General features: G+C 35.4%; 1 protein-coding gene across 4 annotated transcripts in view; it reads right to left on the bottom strand.

Annotated features, from left to right (window-relative positions):
* NUP98 (nucleoporin 98 and 96 precursor) overlaps positions 1–15755 on the bottom strand; it is a 101517-nt gene that overhangs the window by 26085 nt on the left and 59677 nt on the right. For all 4 annotated transcript variants that reach the window (XM_056795056.1, XM_001370235.4, XM_007491076.3 and 1 more), the window contains 5 exons: positions 12053–12191; positions 9271–9448; positions 6921–7085; positions 1594–1776; positions 800–956 (listed from right to left, as the gene is read on the bottom strand). In XM_056795056.1, the coding sequence (XP_056651034.1) occupies positions 800–956; positions 1594–1776; positions 6921–7085; positions 9271–9448; positions 12053–12191 (822 nt within the window). The remainder of the gene's footprint in view (positions 1–799; positions 957–1593; positions 1777–6920; positions 7086–9270; positions 9449–12052; positions 12192–15755) is intronic.

Here is a 15755-nt window from a genome sequence, read left to right on the forward strand (position 1 = left end):
GGAGTTCAAGTATTAGTATGAATTAATAGCAATCATTTGCTTTGCATCTTGGGTAGTTAGCCAACCAACATTTCCATGGGATTTTGCCATAAAGGAATCTGGCTATATTAGCACTGGTGGAGAAGTTTTACACAGTTATACCTATTGATCTAATTCATACCATTACCAGCCCCAAAATGAGGCAAATAACGTAAATATCTTTTTGCTTACGCATAAAGACCTGATGTTTTGCATGTGCTTCTCTCACAAGGTTGTTCTATTGAAGTAGCATAATGTAGTTTTCAATCAAATGTTTTCTGACAAAGTTAATAAGTAACAAGATGTTCAGAAAGGATCATTTTCTAATTCTGGATTATCTCAAACCACATTGTTAAAAAAAAAAAAAGAAGAAGAATCTGTCTGTAAGTGCTAGATATAAAGATGAAATAAAACATGATTCCTGCCTACAAGATCCTTAAAGTCTAGCAGGGCAAGTAATACCTATACACAAACACAAGAATACAAATTAGAATATGGTTACAACATGTGAGGTATTAGATGATCAAAGGTCCTCCTTTGATCACTTCTCACTCTATGTATATTACATTGGAGGTGGGAGAAGGATTGGAATGCTTAAGAGTCCTGAGGGAACAAAGGAGATAATTCATAAGAAGATGCAGAAAAACTGGAAAAAATAAAGAGGCTTATCTGCTCTATCTTTAAGAGAAGCACAGTCAAAGCTCACAAGTAAATCATTGTGTTCTCAGGTTTTTATGAAATTATTATCCATGGACTATTTCATTATTTCCTCTTATCATACCTAATGTTCGAGATTTTGGTGGGTGTGCTGAGGAAATGGGAAGTCTGGGAGAGCATATTTCTTGAGAAGTGTCTCCTTTGGAAGGAAGTTTGCCAAAGCGCTGTTCGAGGACCCAATCTGCATCATCTTCTTCAGCAAGCAAAGATGCTTTCATGATCTAAAAGAGCAATACCAAAAATGGGTTTGTTTCCCTAGAGTCTCCAAGGTCAGCAAGAATGAGCTGCCCTAGTGCCTTTCCAAACCTACTAAAATATATATCTATATCTATATATGCACACACAATACCATAAATTTCTCACAACTTAGTTAATACAATCAACAGGAAATCATTTATATATCATGATATCCTTGATCTTCACAGGAAGTGAGGTAACATGCAGGGTAAGGAAGGATTAAGAATCTTGGATTGATTAGTGAGTTTGGGGGAAGGGAAAAGAGCAGAAGTATTATTAGCTTGGCCACTCACTATTCTTTTATACCTTTGAGACCTTAGATTTGTCACTTGTAAAATGAGGGCTTTGAACTAGATGATCTTTTAAATCCCTTCCACCTGTGTTTACATTAACAAGTCATAGGAGAGAAAGATCCTTTAATTCTTCATCAAATTCTCTCAAAAGAGATGAAAAAATTTTAATTCAATGCTTAAGACATGGACCATATTCTGCCTCAGTTACAAAACTGTACATGCTATTAGCATACTAATACATCAAAATAGGAAAGAGGCCTGAAGTTTCAGTTAAAGGGAAAGTCACATTGACTTTCCCTCCTACTTTTAAAGTGGGTAAGAAATTCACCTGTAAGACATGTGGGTTAATACCCAATGAAGATGCAATGTGTGTCGAAGCAGATACAGGTTCCTGCTCTTCAGGGACGATCTCCTCTACTATGGAATCCAAAATTGGCTCCTGGGTGATATCTATCATATCGCTGTCCAGCTCCACAACCCTCCCTAGCTGTTCCACCTCTGGACTTTGGCTCTGCAGATATTAAAAAGATGGAGAAATCATATTAAATGATGCTGAACAGGTTCAAAGCTTCAAGATTTCAAAGTCTGTTTTTTCAGGCCACAATAAAAAAGGGCCCCAACCATACAGACAGTACCTTCCCAAATACTTGTTGGAATCTAAGCCCAAAAAGAACTAAGGGAAGCCCTTATATAGGAATCTATAGCATTAACTTATGCCACTGCCCATGGCAACAATTCCATTGTACCTAAATTGCAACAGACTAATTACTAGAGCACTTTGGAAATCTGGGGACACGTCCTTCCTAAATGAGTAACTTCTGCCATTCTCACCTGTTTCACAGTCCGTAAGTCAGAGTTAATACAGCTGAATTAGAAGAGAAAGCAAAAACTTGCCAACCCAGACTGTAACTTGTACTACATATTGTGTAGGGAAATTTTTAGATATCTAAAAATCTCCTGTTAGCTGACCAAAAACATGAAGCTCCATGGCCAGCTGAGCACAGTGAAACATGAGTTAAGTCTACTATTTCTTCAAAGGAGGAACAAGAAATACTACCAACCCTGGGAATGGTCCTGTTGTGTTAAAAACATCAAGACGATAGGAATTTTTTTGTATTTTTATTAAGCAGTTTTAGTGATAAACATGAACAATAATTTACAGTGTAGAACGATAAAACATTCACAAAATAAAAGGTACATTTATCACTGACTTGGCACACATTCCTCAAATCCATCCCGTAAACTGGGACCTGATTTTATATTATGTTAATGATCCAATCAACTCATTAACAGACATTTCCCACAACAATAAACTACCAATTATTTCTTATTTTACTATAGCAAGTATCTGAATTTTATCTTCACAGAGCTTGATTGTTCTTTTTTAAGTAGCCATCATTCATGTTAAGCCCCAAATGAGTGACATTACACATAAATGAATAGCAAAAGAGATTTTCATGATTTCAATAAAACCTGATCCTGATCCCTCAGCCTCAAATAACTTTTAAAACTAAAATGGGCATACTAAATATAATTAGCCTGAAATTTCCAATAAAGGGATGTGTGATCTCAAATTTCAGGTGTAGAGAAAAAGAGATGTGCAACAGGTAAGTAATTTACGTGGGATAAAATGGAAATCCCAGAGAAAGGGAACAGAACAGCCTTACTACTGGTAAGGCTGTATTTTCAGACCAGATCAGCTCTTGGGTCTGCTATTTACCACCTACTATCACAGACACATCCCATATGTGATTTTGGATCTCTCTGTTAAGAAAGGGGGTTGCTTTACATTGATAACCCTAGAGTTCAAATATTACATCATGACTTTCCCAGGTGCAAAAGTAATAAATGAAATAAATAAATGAAAATGCAAAAATATAGTAATGTCTAATTATTTAAATGCTCTGAAACCTTTTATAAAACCTTGGAATTTAAAGTTCTATTCTTCACAGCTATAGGATCATAGATTGACTTACAAGAGCATCTACTTAAATTTCCTTATTTAATAAAATAATGTATAGGTGAAGAAGCACAATATCTAAAGTAAATATAATTTAATACTGGAGTTTCTGACAGGTCACAATTTTTGTTCAACTAAACATTTTCCCCAAATTTAGTAGAAGCCTTATCTCTAGCATGATCAAACAGCCAATAATCAACACAGAATGTTCTATCAAGGATATAAACTGGGAGAATTTAGTCCTATCTTCAATTGGAGAAATCATGTAAAGAAATAGCACTGAAGGACAAATAAAGACCAATTTTCATACCATCCCCACTCCCTCTTCATTTGAGAATTTCTTTTTTAAGGAATAAACTACTCTCAATAGAGAAGCTTCAAAGATTGCTTAGCCAACCAATCACTACTTAAGTGAGATTTATGTAGTTCCATTTGCTTTATTTAAAAAATGAAGAGACAAAGGTTGAATGAATAGCACAAAAGTAAAGGATGGTTTAAATTAAATAAGACATTAGAAATCACATTTTTGGCCTAAGACATGATCAGTAAGTGACAACAACGGAGAAAATGGTAAAAACCAACTTTTACCACACACACCATTCTAGGTCAGAAAATGTTTTATTTTAATTTCTTTCTGAAGTTGAGTCCTTGCAGTGAATCTTTACTGCAACTTCCTAGAGTATTATAAAGACTTCCAAATATAAGTAATTCTAGCTTAAAGTTTTAAGTATTCTACTGTTAATAGAAAAGCATCTGCTATAGAGTCAGGGTATTAGCTCTGTTGTTCACCAACTACGTGATACTGGAATAAAATCTCTTCTCTTTGTGCATTAATGTTCTCATTTGTAAAATGAGTGGGTTAGACTAGATCAGGAGTTCTTAACCTTTTGTGTCTGTCTATGGATTGCTTCTTGAAATGTTTTATTGACTAATATTTATAACCAAAAGAAATGATCAATTTGGTAAGACAGTATAAATGAAGATGTAAATTTTTCCCACTAAAGCTCACAGATCCTGTGAAATCCAGCCACAGTGTCTCATGTTAAGAGCCCTTGCACTAGATAATCTCTAATATCTCTTCCTACTATAAAACCTTTGATCTTGTGTACTCTCTGTATACATTGAAGTTGGCAAGATAGGAAACAAAGACCTTAAATTACATCAAAAACTTCATATAATTGCTATTACACCCAAAACAAGAAAGGAAGTGGTAGGGGAGAAGGCAAGTATTACACCTGTGTGATTTTACTTCTGGAAAAGGCTTTCTAAAAGATGAAGGCATTTGAACAGTTGCTATTTCATTTCAAGGCAAAAGACAAAATAAAATAAACAAATAAATAAAAATCCAGTAATTCCACTCCACCAACCTTGTATTTTTTAATTTAATTTTGCATGGAAAATGTTAATTTGCAAACAATTCATCTAACTCACTTTGAAGAAAATAAAACTGACCAAACAAATTCTAATCATATTCCTATTGCAAGGTTGAGGTTAGAAGCTATATTATTCTTTGTCTATGAGAGCCAACAGATCTGAGAAAAATCCTAAAACCATAACAAAAACCTTTCTACAAACACCTTAGTTCCATTGTAGGACTAAAGCAATTATTAGCTTCAGAGGAATTCTAACTAGTTGGGTTAAGGGAGGCTATCTTCTAACTTTTCAAATTCTCTTGGGTTTTATATATCCAAGTTGAATGGGAATTTGGAGAGGTATTGGAGAGGAGGGAGAAAATGCAAGGTAATAATGCATGTGGAACACTGATCCATGAACGATAATCATCACATATGCCCAAGTGACTGAGTCAGGGGCTATTTTGTAAATCTTGCACTGGAGAGTGACCTATTCACAGACTCCAGGTCACTGAGGTGGCTGGGGCAAGGGAAGGAAGAAGTTTATTTATCCTTATAAAAGTGAATTTTGAGTCCTTTCCTGATTACTAACCACAAATAGTCTGCAGTGAAGAGGAATTTTATCTCTGCACTACACTTGAACACAAAGCTATATACTGCACTAAAGATCAGCCAGGTCCGAATACTTCTATAATCCATTTCACCTGAAGAAATAAAAAGCAACAGTCAGAAAGCACAAGCACAGAAACTAAGGAAGATCAGAAGTAGTCATCTACCTACTCCTCTTCCTGGAACAGTTCCTTCTAGGAAGCTTATGTTCTTCCTAAGATTTTTATAACTATGATTACCAGCAATGCTAGTCAAGGAAAACTCAAGTTAACCTCTGTTTGTTTCATGATTTTACACTTAAAAGAGCTGAGTGACAAGCAAGCAAACACACTGGTACAATAAGTGTTTTACTAGTTTCAGTTACTTGTCCATATAGAAAGTGCTTCTTCTCTGTAGGGCTTGGAGTTATTCTCTATTAAGAGTAGTGTGATTTAAACTCTTCCCCATTAAGAAATGTGTTCTAGAAGACAAAAACCACTTTGGACAATAGGAAGCAGAAACAGGTACTTATGACAAAATGGACATGGACATGAATGTAAGCAATCAACCAGGCAGTCAAAATATTTCAAGGCCATCCCACTCTCCAAATCCATATTATTCCATTTACACTATAATGCAATCAACAAGAAAGCCTTTGTGGGGAAGAATATTGCAAACAGAGCACATCAAGTTGAATTACAACATGCCTCTAATTCACTTACATACAGACACACACAAAGCTGTGTAGGAAATGCATAAAATATTTCTTAAAGAAATATTTTCTAAAACCATAGAAGCTGCACATAATAATAAGCAACCAATTATTTGGCATGTAAAATGTCTAAAGAACCAGCTGTCATCAGATGAGCAGTACGGACACATAAAAAGAGAAAGCTTATATTAAGACTTCCCACTCTTACCCTCCTCCCCTCAAAGAATAACATTTTTTTTTTACTTTGTTCAAAGATCACTCAGACAAAAGCTAAACTCTTGTTATGCCAAGATATTAGACCAGGAGTTAAAGTATAAAAATTTTACCTCTTGGTCTCTAGAAAGAGGACATACTCTATCTTGGTCTAAAATGGCCAGTGACCATTGTGATACAAAACAAATGCAACAACTACCAGGAAATTCAAACAATATAGCATGTCTCCCCTCCATCTCCAGTTTCTTCTAATACCAGATAACTCCTCTGTCTCAAAGGAAACTGTCAAAAATTACATTTTATATTTTTTTCCATAAAAATAGAATGCACCTTCTTAAAATACAAATATACATGTTTGCTTAAGGAATGGGCAAACAACTTAAAAAACCTGTAAAGATCTTTGCCTAGGGCAAATTACATTTTTTGAATAGTAGATGAGTGAAGAGCAAGAAGTATATTGCACATATTTAGAAATGTTGTCCAAGACAGAATCTGTTCTGCATGGGCCTAGGCAGATGATATCTATGTATAAGGACAAACATAGAATCCAGCAACTCTCTATTCAGGAGGGGGAGTTTGTAAATTACTGTCTGCAGGGACACAGAGGAAAATTTCAATTTACCAAAAAATCCTCCAAATCTCTCAAGGGGAAAGATATCCACCCTACCACTGTCTCTCCCTGTCCCCTGTCCATTCGTCTCAACTTCATTCCCAACACTTCTGGACTCTTCGGTCTCCAAGTGGTCACACAACAGGTTTGCATTAGCCGACTGGCTTTTGCTCAACTTCCATTTCACCGGTTCTGTTCAAATTCACTGTCCAGTTTCTACCTGGGATGGAAGAGCAGGTTTGCCATTGAGAGCCATTTGAAGTGGTACTGGCTGGCCTACAGGAGGCATGGGAGCCGTTTTCAACTTCTTTGCTTCCGCTTTAGATGGATGCTCCTCCTCATCCTCATCAGAATCCTGTAGGCCATACTTTGAGAAGTGGGAGACCTAGAAAAAGGTAGAACTCAATATAACCAGTTGTTATAAAAACTATATCCACAAGACTTCTCATCACATACCAACCCCATAGGACTGTCAGGTTGTCCTACTGAACCAGCATCTGTTTCTAAAACTTTTGCTGATTGGTCCTAGTTATACCTCACATACATAGTGAGTTAAATAAAAAAAAAAAGTCCTCACCTTCTTTCATAGAATCAACACTGTGTATTGGTTCTAAGAGAAAAGAGCAGCAAGGGTTAGGCAACTAGGGTTAAGTGAATTTCCAGGGTTCAAACACATAGGAAGTATCTGAGGTTAAATCTGAACCCAGGATCTTTCACCTCTAAGCATGACTCTTAATCCAATGAGCTACTTAGCTGTCTCCAACATGGTATTATAAAAAGTACTTTTCCACAAAACAAAATACCAAAGTCCTAGTAGCTTCCTGTTGTCTCTAGGACAAGATAAAAATCCTATTCTTTAGTATTTAAAGCCCTTCATGATCTAGTGACAAACTATCATACTCAAGTATTTCACATTAGTTCTTTTCATTCTTGACATGGTTTAGACAAACCATGATTTTAACACAGGTCCTCCCTCATACCTGGAATGTTGTTCCTTATAACTTGTGCCTCTTGGAATTCTTAAGTCTCATTCAAGGCTAATTTCAAGTGCCACCTCCTATATAGGTTAGGCCTTTCCTCTTTCACCCAACTGCTTTCCTAGCTCACTAGTTACTTGGAACTGTTAAAGGAATTTTCTTAATCTCCCTCTATCTCTTAAAGAGCAGAATGATTTCTAACTAAGAGCTGCATAGCTGAGAAAAGTTCTGACAGACTTCTGTGAGAGCTGAAAATTCTGTTACCTAGGAGACAAGATATATAAGAAAGAGACATCTGAAAGTTTAGGGACTTTAGCCTCTGGATTCCCTAGAGAGCAGGAGGTCTATCTTTCGAGCTCTCAGTCAAGAGACTTGACTGGAAGTTTTACTACTGACAGTTGAAACAAACAGATTTAAGGAGGTTGTAGGTGATTAAGGTTTACTTATTAGCTTAGGTAGAGAGGTAGTGAAAATATTTCTAGGTAGGAGTAATGTAATACAAGTTTAGGCCTGGTCTGCCAGGCAGAAGAACCTGTTAGAATAGACAGAATAGGGTTATTTAGAAGTTTTAGATAGGTTTAGGATTTTAGGTATAGTCATAAGATATTAGAGTAATAATCTCTTTCCTCCTTTCTATTTTCTATCTGAACTAAAAAATTAATCTCAGTATTTTTATCATTATTGTGTAGGAGGAGTAAATTTGCCCTATCTGGCACCCCAGGGCAGAACCTAAAAAGAATTGAACAGGAGGATGAAACAGAATGTAAGAAAGGTGATAAACAGCATTTATCTCTATTTATCTAGCCTCTTGTGGGCCATGCAATGGAGTCACAGGAACACAATTAACAATGGTCTCTACCTTTATGTATTTTACATTTTATTGAGGGGAGGCAAACTATGCAAATTAAATAAATGTATTTATTCAAAGTAAATTGGGGGAGGGGAACAAAACAAAGTAAATTCTGTTAAGGGTTAATTTTGGTAGGAGTTTGATAAAAGTGAGATCAGTTTGATAAAAATACTGGTTCAAAGGATCCTTTTCTGACATGGTTTTCAGTCTCCTTGCCATCCTTCAACATGATCAAATCTCTCTGATCTTAAATGAACCCCTAGGATCTACTCATAATACAACTGTTAGTGAGGTCATCAATAATTTGGCCAGATGAGACAAGACAACCACACTTCGTCAAATGCAACTGAACCCCTACAGTTTTGTAAAATATGGCTCAGATGATTTTGCCTTGTGGAGAGATAACTGAGTGTAATGAAAAAGATCATCAGCTTAACGGTAGTCTTTTACACTACCCCCAAATGTTTTCCATACTGATAGATGGGCGTAGGAGGGTGAGGAAGAACAGGCTTGTATTTCCAACCAGAGTTTTTAGTGAGCCCCCAGAACACTAAAACCAAAATAATGGAATAAGCAACCAAAAAAAGGGGGATGGGGGAAGAGAGTTTCCTTCTAAGGAGACTTTAAGATAAGGAACTGATCACTGAGAATTGAATCAGATGCTTCTAAATAAAGCTCCTTCAAACTCTGTCTATAATCATGATCCAATAAATAAAAAGCCTAAAATAATTAAATGGTAGTACCTTAAATACCCAAGAACCAGTCTCTGGTCGATACTCCTTGAATTGGGCACCTTGTTTGCGTGAAACAGCTTCTAACCTGCCTTCATAGTTGATATCAGCTAGTCGTTCAGGACTTTTTATTAAGCTACGAGAAGTTTTGTCAGTTGGCCAAACTCCATCCAAGGTAACTTCTGCCCGTCTGTTAAACACAAAAGTCAAGTTTAAGTATTCCATATTTTAGCTCTTGAAACTTAACAAAACCTATACACAAACAAAAAATGAGTTAGTCACAAACACTGGTTTCAAATTTTTTTCTTTTCCAGACATGTCTCCTAACTATACAAAAGCTCCTTAAGGGAGGTACCATGTACTCTACTGACCCCAGGGCACCTAATAAAACACTATGTATGTGGTAGTGATTTTCATAAGAGATGAGATTGACTGCCTAAAATAAGAGTTCCAGGACAAGAGAAAAGGATCAAAAAGTCAAGCAGACTCTATTATAGCTGGCATAATTAATTTGAAAAAGACCTAGAGAACATTTCCATTAATATATGTAGGTAGTGACAAGTGTTTAGATGGACTATCTTAAAACTGGATGGGGGAAAATTACTTACAAAGAAGTAGGGAAATCAATGTAGCTGTTATTGAGTCATTTCAGTCATATCTGACTCTTTGTAACCCCATTTGAGATTTTCTAGGCAAAGATAATGTAGTGGTTTGCCATTTCCTTCTCCAACTAATTTTGTAGATAAGGAAACTGAGGCATCTCACAGCTACTAAGTATCTAAGGCCAGATTTGAATTCAAGAAGATGAGTCTTCCAGCCTCCAGGCCCAGTATAGGGCCACTTAGCTATTTTTATTAAATAAGGGAGTTATTTTATAAGATTTAATCAAAGACATTAAATGATCAAAAATATTCAAAGGATATTTTCACAAGACTCTTCCATCTGACTAATGACCAACTAAGGTCAGAAGTCAGAAAAACATGACCAAAGGATTGGGATGTAATGAAAAATTAAAGGGATGTTTCTACTACAGAAAAAGGAAGGAAGATGTTTATTTCTGAGAAGTGTTTTAGAGAAATTGCAGCATGATTTAGCAACTTTTTAAGAGATGAAATGGAAACAGAGGAGTCAAAGAATCACAGAATTTTACAATATGACAGAACTTTTAGAAACGAATGTATGAGATGGGAAATTAACTCAGAATTTACTACAAAGAATACTTGTTCAAACATGTGTTCTACTAGAGACAAATATTTTTAGATAAGAGTAATATGTCAGTTTGGTTTGCATTGACTTGAAACTCTATATACTCAAGACATCTCCAACACAACACAACTAAAAGAGAATTCATTATCTTTCCCCCAAAATTCGCCCTTTTACCTAACTTCCTAATTTCTCTATACAGAACAAGAATTTTTGTTTGCCAAGCTTGCAATCTAAATATTATCTGACTCCTCAATTCTTTACCACAAATCCCATTCTCTCTATTCTCAGTCACCTTGTCATCTGGACTAATCCAATGGCTCAAATTGGTTAAGTCTCTGTCTTCTCCAATGCATCCTTCACACAACTGCCAGATGTTTTCCTCAAGTACAGATGTGACCAGGATACTCTCCCTTCAACAACTGCTAGATTTCTCTATTGCTACTAGACTAAAATAGAAAATTTTCAGGCTTTTGAAGCCCATTACAACCCCTCCAGCTTCATTTTGCAGTATTTCCAACTCTAAACTTTTAAGTAATCCAGCCACACCGGCTTTCTTCTACCTAGAACACTCCTCTTCTGCATGCTTTTGTGCTAGTCATTTTCCTTCTTAGGAACAAGCTTTCCCTTTGCACCTCTGCCTTACAGAATCCTTTTCTTCTTTTAAGACTCAGCTAGCATTGCCATTTCCACAAAACCTTTCCTAATCTCCCAACTACTATTATCCCTCAACTATATGATATTTAACTTTAAATTTATTTAAATTCTCAATACCTAACTCAAGATTTAGCACACAGTAGAACTTAGTCAATGCTTAATGATTCATTGGCTATATTTATTTATATGCCAGGGCAGGCTTTTATTTTTCATGGAGTTGGAGAAGGGAGGGATTAGGTGGGCAGCAATAATGATGCAAAAGAGACAAAAAGGAAAGATTTAAAAACATGAGAGCAGAAGGATGTTCAGAAAAGGATAAGATACAAACAGGTAGTCCTAGTATCATCATTTGAAATTTACTATATACTTTAATAGAAATTCAGTTTCATGTAAAACTTTCTTTTTCCTGTTCTTGGTATAAAAATAATGTTCATATTTAAAAAAATTCATAATAAAAAAAGCTAAACCAAACATGCATCCTCAAATGGGGAAGTATATAATATTTCACCTAAATTGAATTGCTTTCTTCATTCCATTCTCAATCTGCCTCTGTCACATTCTCATGTCTTAAATAAGCCATCCCTTACCCTGACACTTCCATCCTTTTCTTCAAGGTTTAATTCAGATGCCACCTCTCCCATGAAGACTTGTAATTCTCAATCTACAGGAAACTGACCTCTCCCAGTGTTAGTCCTCAACCTCTACTTTTCAGTTCTAATTCCCTAAACATAATTATTTGCACAATGGCTTTACACTCCACTAGAATGCAAGTTCCTGGAGAGGTCTGTATGGTATGTATCTTTATCTCTAACAATGGGCACAAGGAATACTAAAAGCAAATAGTGAGTGCTTCATAAATATTGTTGAAGTGAAATACCACATTGCATAAAGAAAAATTACTCCATCATAAAGATGAAAAGGATGCTTTCATTACCTATTTAGCCCTTCTCCCACAGGAGGCTTCAGGTCATCATCCAGGTAGACAATGACTTCTTTCCTACGAATATGTACAATTTCATCCAGGTTGAGGTTAGTTAAATTGACCACTCCCTCGAAATAAATTGAGCCATAACCTAGAAATCAAAGCCAACAGTTAAAACCAATCCTCTGTACCACAACCACAGAAATCTTATTCACATAATCAGCCGTTAACTATTCATGATTTACCAAGGATTTAATTTTTTTACTTCTAATTTTGTCTTGTTTTTAATTTTTCCCCCCATGGATACATGATTCCTGTTGTCTTCCTCCCCTCTCCCAGAGTTGACAAGCAATCACTAGGTTATACATATAGTATCACTCAAATCCTGTTTCAAGGATTTACATTTTCAATAATATCAGGTGGGAGCTTTTAATTTGTTTTTTCAAATAGTATTTTAAAAATTACTAGATAAAAATCTGATAAAATTGTGTAAAGAATTTTCAACAATAAAAAGATATTGGTTAAATTACAACTCAATTTTTGATTACTTGATACATATCTGTATTATATTCTTGTACTTAATGAAAAAATGAAATAAAATCAAGGAAATAATGTCCAAATAAATTCACATTTTTTCTTATGCTTTAAATTTCAGACAAGGGAGTAGGAAATGAGAGGAAAAAACCCCAATAGGTATACTGAACTGTGTATGACCTCCAACTATAATGCTTTCTTAAAATCATTAAGGTATTGTATCTCACTTTAATTATATACTATCTCCTCCTTTTTTATAAAGTGTTAATTACCGACAAGTAAGTTCAGTTTCTGAGATTAGTAATTGAGCAACTTATTTAGGTCCTTTAGCCTCTGAAAGTTGGTCATTCCTTCCAACTTTACTTTAGCAAACATAGTTTTGGCGACGAAGTTGAAAATAATCACTTCAATTCAATTGGGCCATCCCATTCATTGTTAAAGTGATATAAAACTTGGCCATCTTCCTAATCTTATCTTCTACAAACTTATTTTTTAGGTCCTTCCACCTTCCTTTGTATAACAAAAATATTTGTTGAGAAATTCTCAAGAGAATCTTCTCTTAATTCTTTTCCATAAATTTCAACTAGTATGGTTCAATACATCAGTTCCATAGAAGAAAAAAGTGTTAAAATATCCCTATGTTTAGGAATGTCTTCTAAATTTTTGTTCATGCTTGTTTGTTGACCCAAATCTAACTATTTTCAAAGTGGAACAGGAGAACATAAAGATTCCCACTTGTTAACGCACTTGCTCCCACTTTTCACTTTCAGCTTGGACACAAGAAGAAAATAAAAGTTCTATTGTGCTTTCAAACAAACAAAACTTCATGAGGAGCCAATTAAATCACTTTAAGCTTTCAAACTTCAACTTTTATTCACTTTCTTAATTTGGTGGAGGCAGGTAGTTAGCTCAGTGGATTGAGAACCAGGTCTAAAGATGGGAGGTCCTAGGTTCAAATTTGGCCTCAGACCCTTTCTAGCCGCCATAACCCTGTGAATGTTAACTCCTTCACCCTTACCCCCACGATATGGGTACAAAGCTCATTTGCTACCAAGATAAATTCCACCCTCACTTTTCCACAGATCCATAGGTTTCTACCTGAAGCTCTTGGAAAGCTGATGTTGTCTCTTTGTTCTTTGATTGTTGCTAATATTTTAGTTAAATGAACATACTCTATTTCTACATCTATAACTATGATAGTGTCTTATTGTTTATGGTGCTTTTTATCGTAACATCATTTCCTTTCTATCTCTTTTGATTAAAATTTTACACTTTTTCTTTCTCTAGCTGAGGCATCTGCTCCTATCTTCTTACTTGTGTCTCTGTTTTTTATGTATTTCTTTTAGATAGTACTTTGTGAGATTCTGGTTTTTAATCCACTCTGCTATCCTCTTATGGGCGAGTTCATCATATTCACATTCAATTAAGATTACTTATTGTGTTTCTCTCCATAAAGCTATTTTTATTATTATAACTACATGTAACAACAATTTCCCACATAAGTTTTCTGAAATTATATGATCCAAATTGTCTCCCTCTGTCTCTTTCCACCCCCTTCACAGAGATGGGAAGCAACTTGATCTCTTCCATCTTATTCTCCCCTTTTCATCTTCTCTCCTTTTAGACTTTCCAATTTCATAGATTTTTTTCTTCTTCCCCGACAACTACCTCACCCAATCCATGCTTCTTTATGTACATTTTTTTTTGCATTCCCCTACCCCCCCCTTTTTTCCTACCTGCCTTTTCCCTTATAGGATAAAGTAGGTTCTATATCTGACTATGGGTGTTCTCACTTTGAGCTAGTTCCCATGAGAAGTTCAAGCAGAGCTACCACACTCTATCTTCTCCAATATATTTGCCTCTTATGTCTTTCTTAATGAGTTAATTTACCCCCTTTCTAGCTCTCCTCCCCATGTGTTCCTTTCTAATCTCTTTTTTCCCCTTTGGGCCTCAGTACATATTATTCAGATTTGATCCTTCTTTGTATATTCCTTTTCATTGTTCTCATTGTGATAAAGTTCTTTAAGGTACTTTAAGTATCTTATAGGCTTTATGTACCATACCTTTCATAGGTATCTTGCAATCATTTCAATTATCACCTTCTCAAGTTTGAATGTACTAAATTTAACCTTATCCAAACCCTTAGGTTTTTACTTTACCTTTTTATATTTCTTTTGAGTGTCAAATATGTTCATCAAATTTTCTTTATAGCTCTGCTTTTTTGGCCAGGAAAGTCTGAAATTACTCTATTTCATTAAATTGCAATTTTCCCCACTTGGATGGTTATGTTCAGTTTTGCTAAGTATGTATTGCTAGGATGTAGTCCTAGATCATTTGCCTTTCAGAATATTATATTCCATGTCTTCTGGTCCTTTAATGTTGATGTTGTTTGGTAATATGTAATCCTGACTGTGGCTCCACGATATTTGAACTGTTTTCTTCCGGTTGCTTGGAGTTTCTTTAGCCTGGGTGTTCTAGAATTTGGCTATAATAGTCCTGGGGTATTTTATTTTGGGGTCTCTTTCAGGAGGTGATCAGTGGATTTTCTTAATTTCTAGCTTTCCCTCTTGTTTGAGGATATCATGGCAGTTTTCCCTGATGATTTCATGAAATATAGTGCCCAAGCTCTTTTTGGATTGTGGCTTTCAGGTATTCTAATGGCTCTTAAATTAGCTCTCCTGGATCTATTTTCCAGGTCAGACATTTTTGCAGCGAGGTATTTTAAGTTGCTTTCTATTTGTTCATTTTAAAAAATTCTATCTTACATGTTTCCTAACATCACATGGTTTCATTAGCTTATATTTGTCTAATTCTAATTTTTAAGAAGTTATTTTCTTCCTTGAGTTTTTGTATTTCCCATTACAATTGGCCAATACTTTTTAAAGAGTTGTCTTCTTCAGTAATTTTTTTTTGGGGGGCGGGGGGCGCTCCATTTCAGGTTGGCCAATTTTATTTTTGAGATTTATTTCCAAGGAATTTTTGTGCCTCATTTTCCTTTATGCCTATTATAGTTTTTAGGAAGTTGATTTCTTGAGTGAAATTTTTCCGAGCTGTTGAGTTTTTCTGTCAATTTTATTATTTTGGTTTTTTAAACTTCCAAGGGTTCTTTTGAGGCCTGCCAATCTCTCACACTTTGTTTCCTTTTTGGCATTCCTGTTTTTTCAAAGTATTTTGGCTTCCC

Source organism: Monodelphis domestica, chromosome 4, assembly GCF_027887165.1.
Source record: "Monodelphis domestica isolate mMonDom1 chromosome 4, mMonDom1.pri, whole genome shotgun sequence".
NCBI lineage: Eukaryota > Metazoa > Chordata > Mammalia > Didelphimorphia > Didelphidae > Monodelphis > Monodelphis domestica.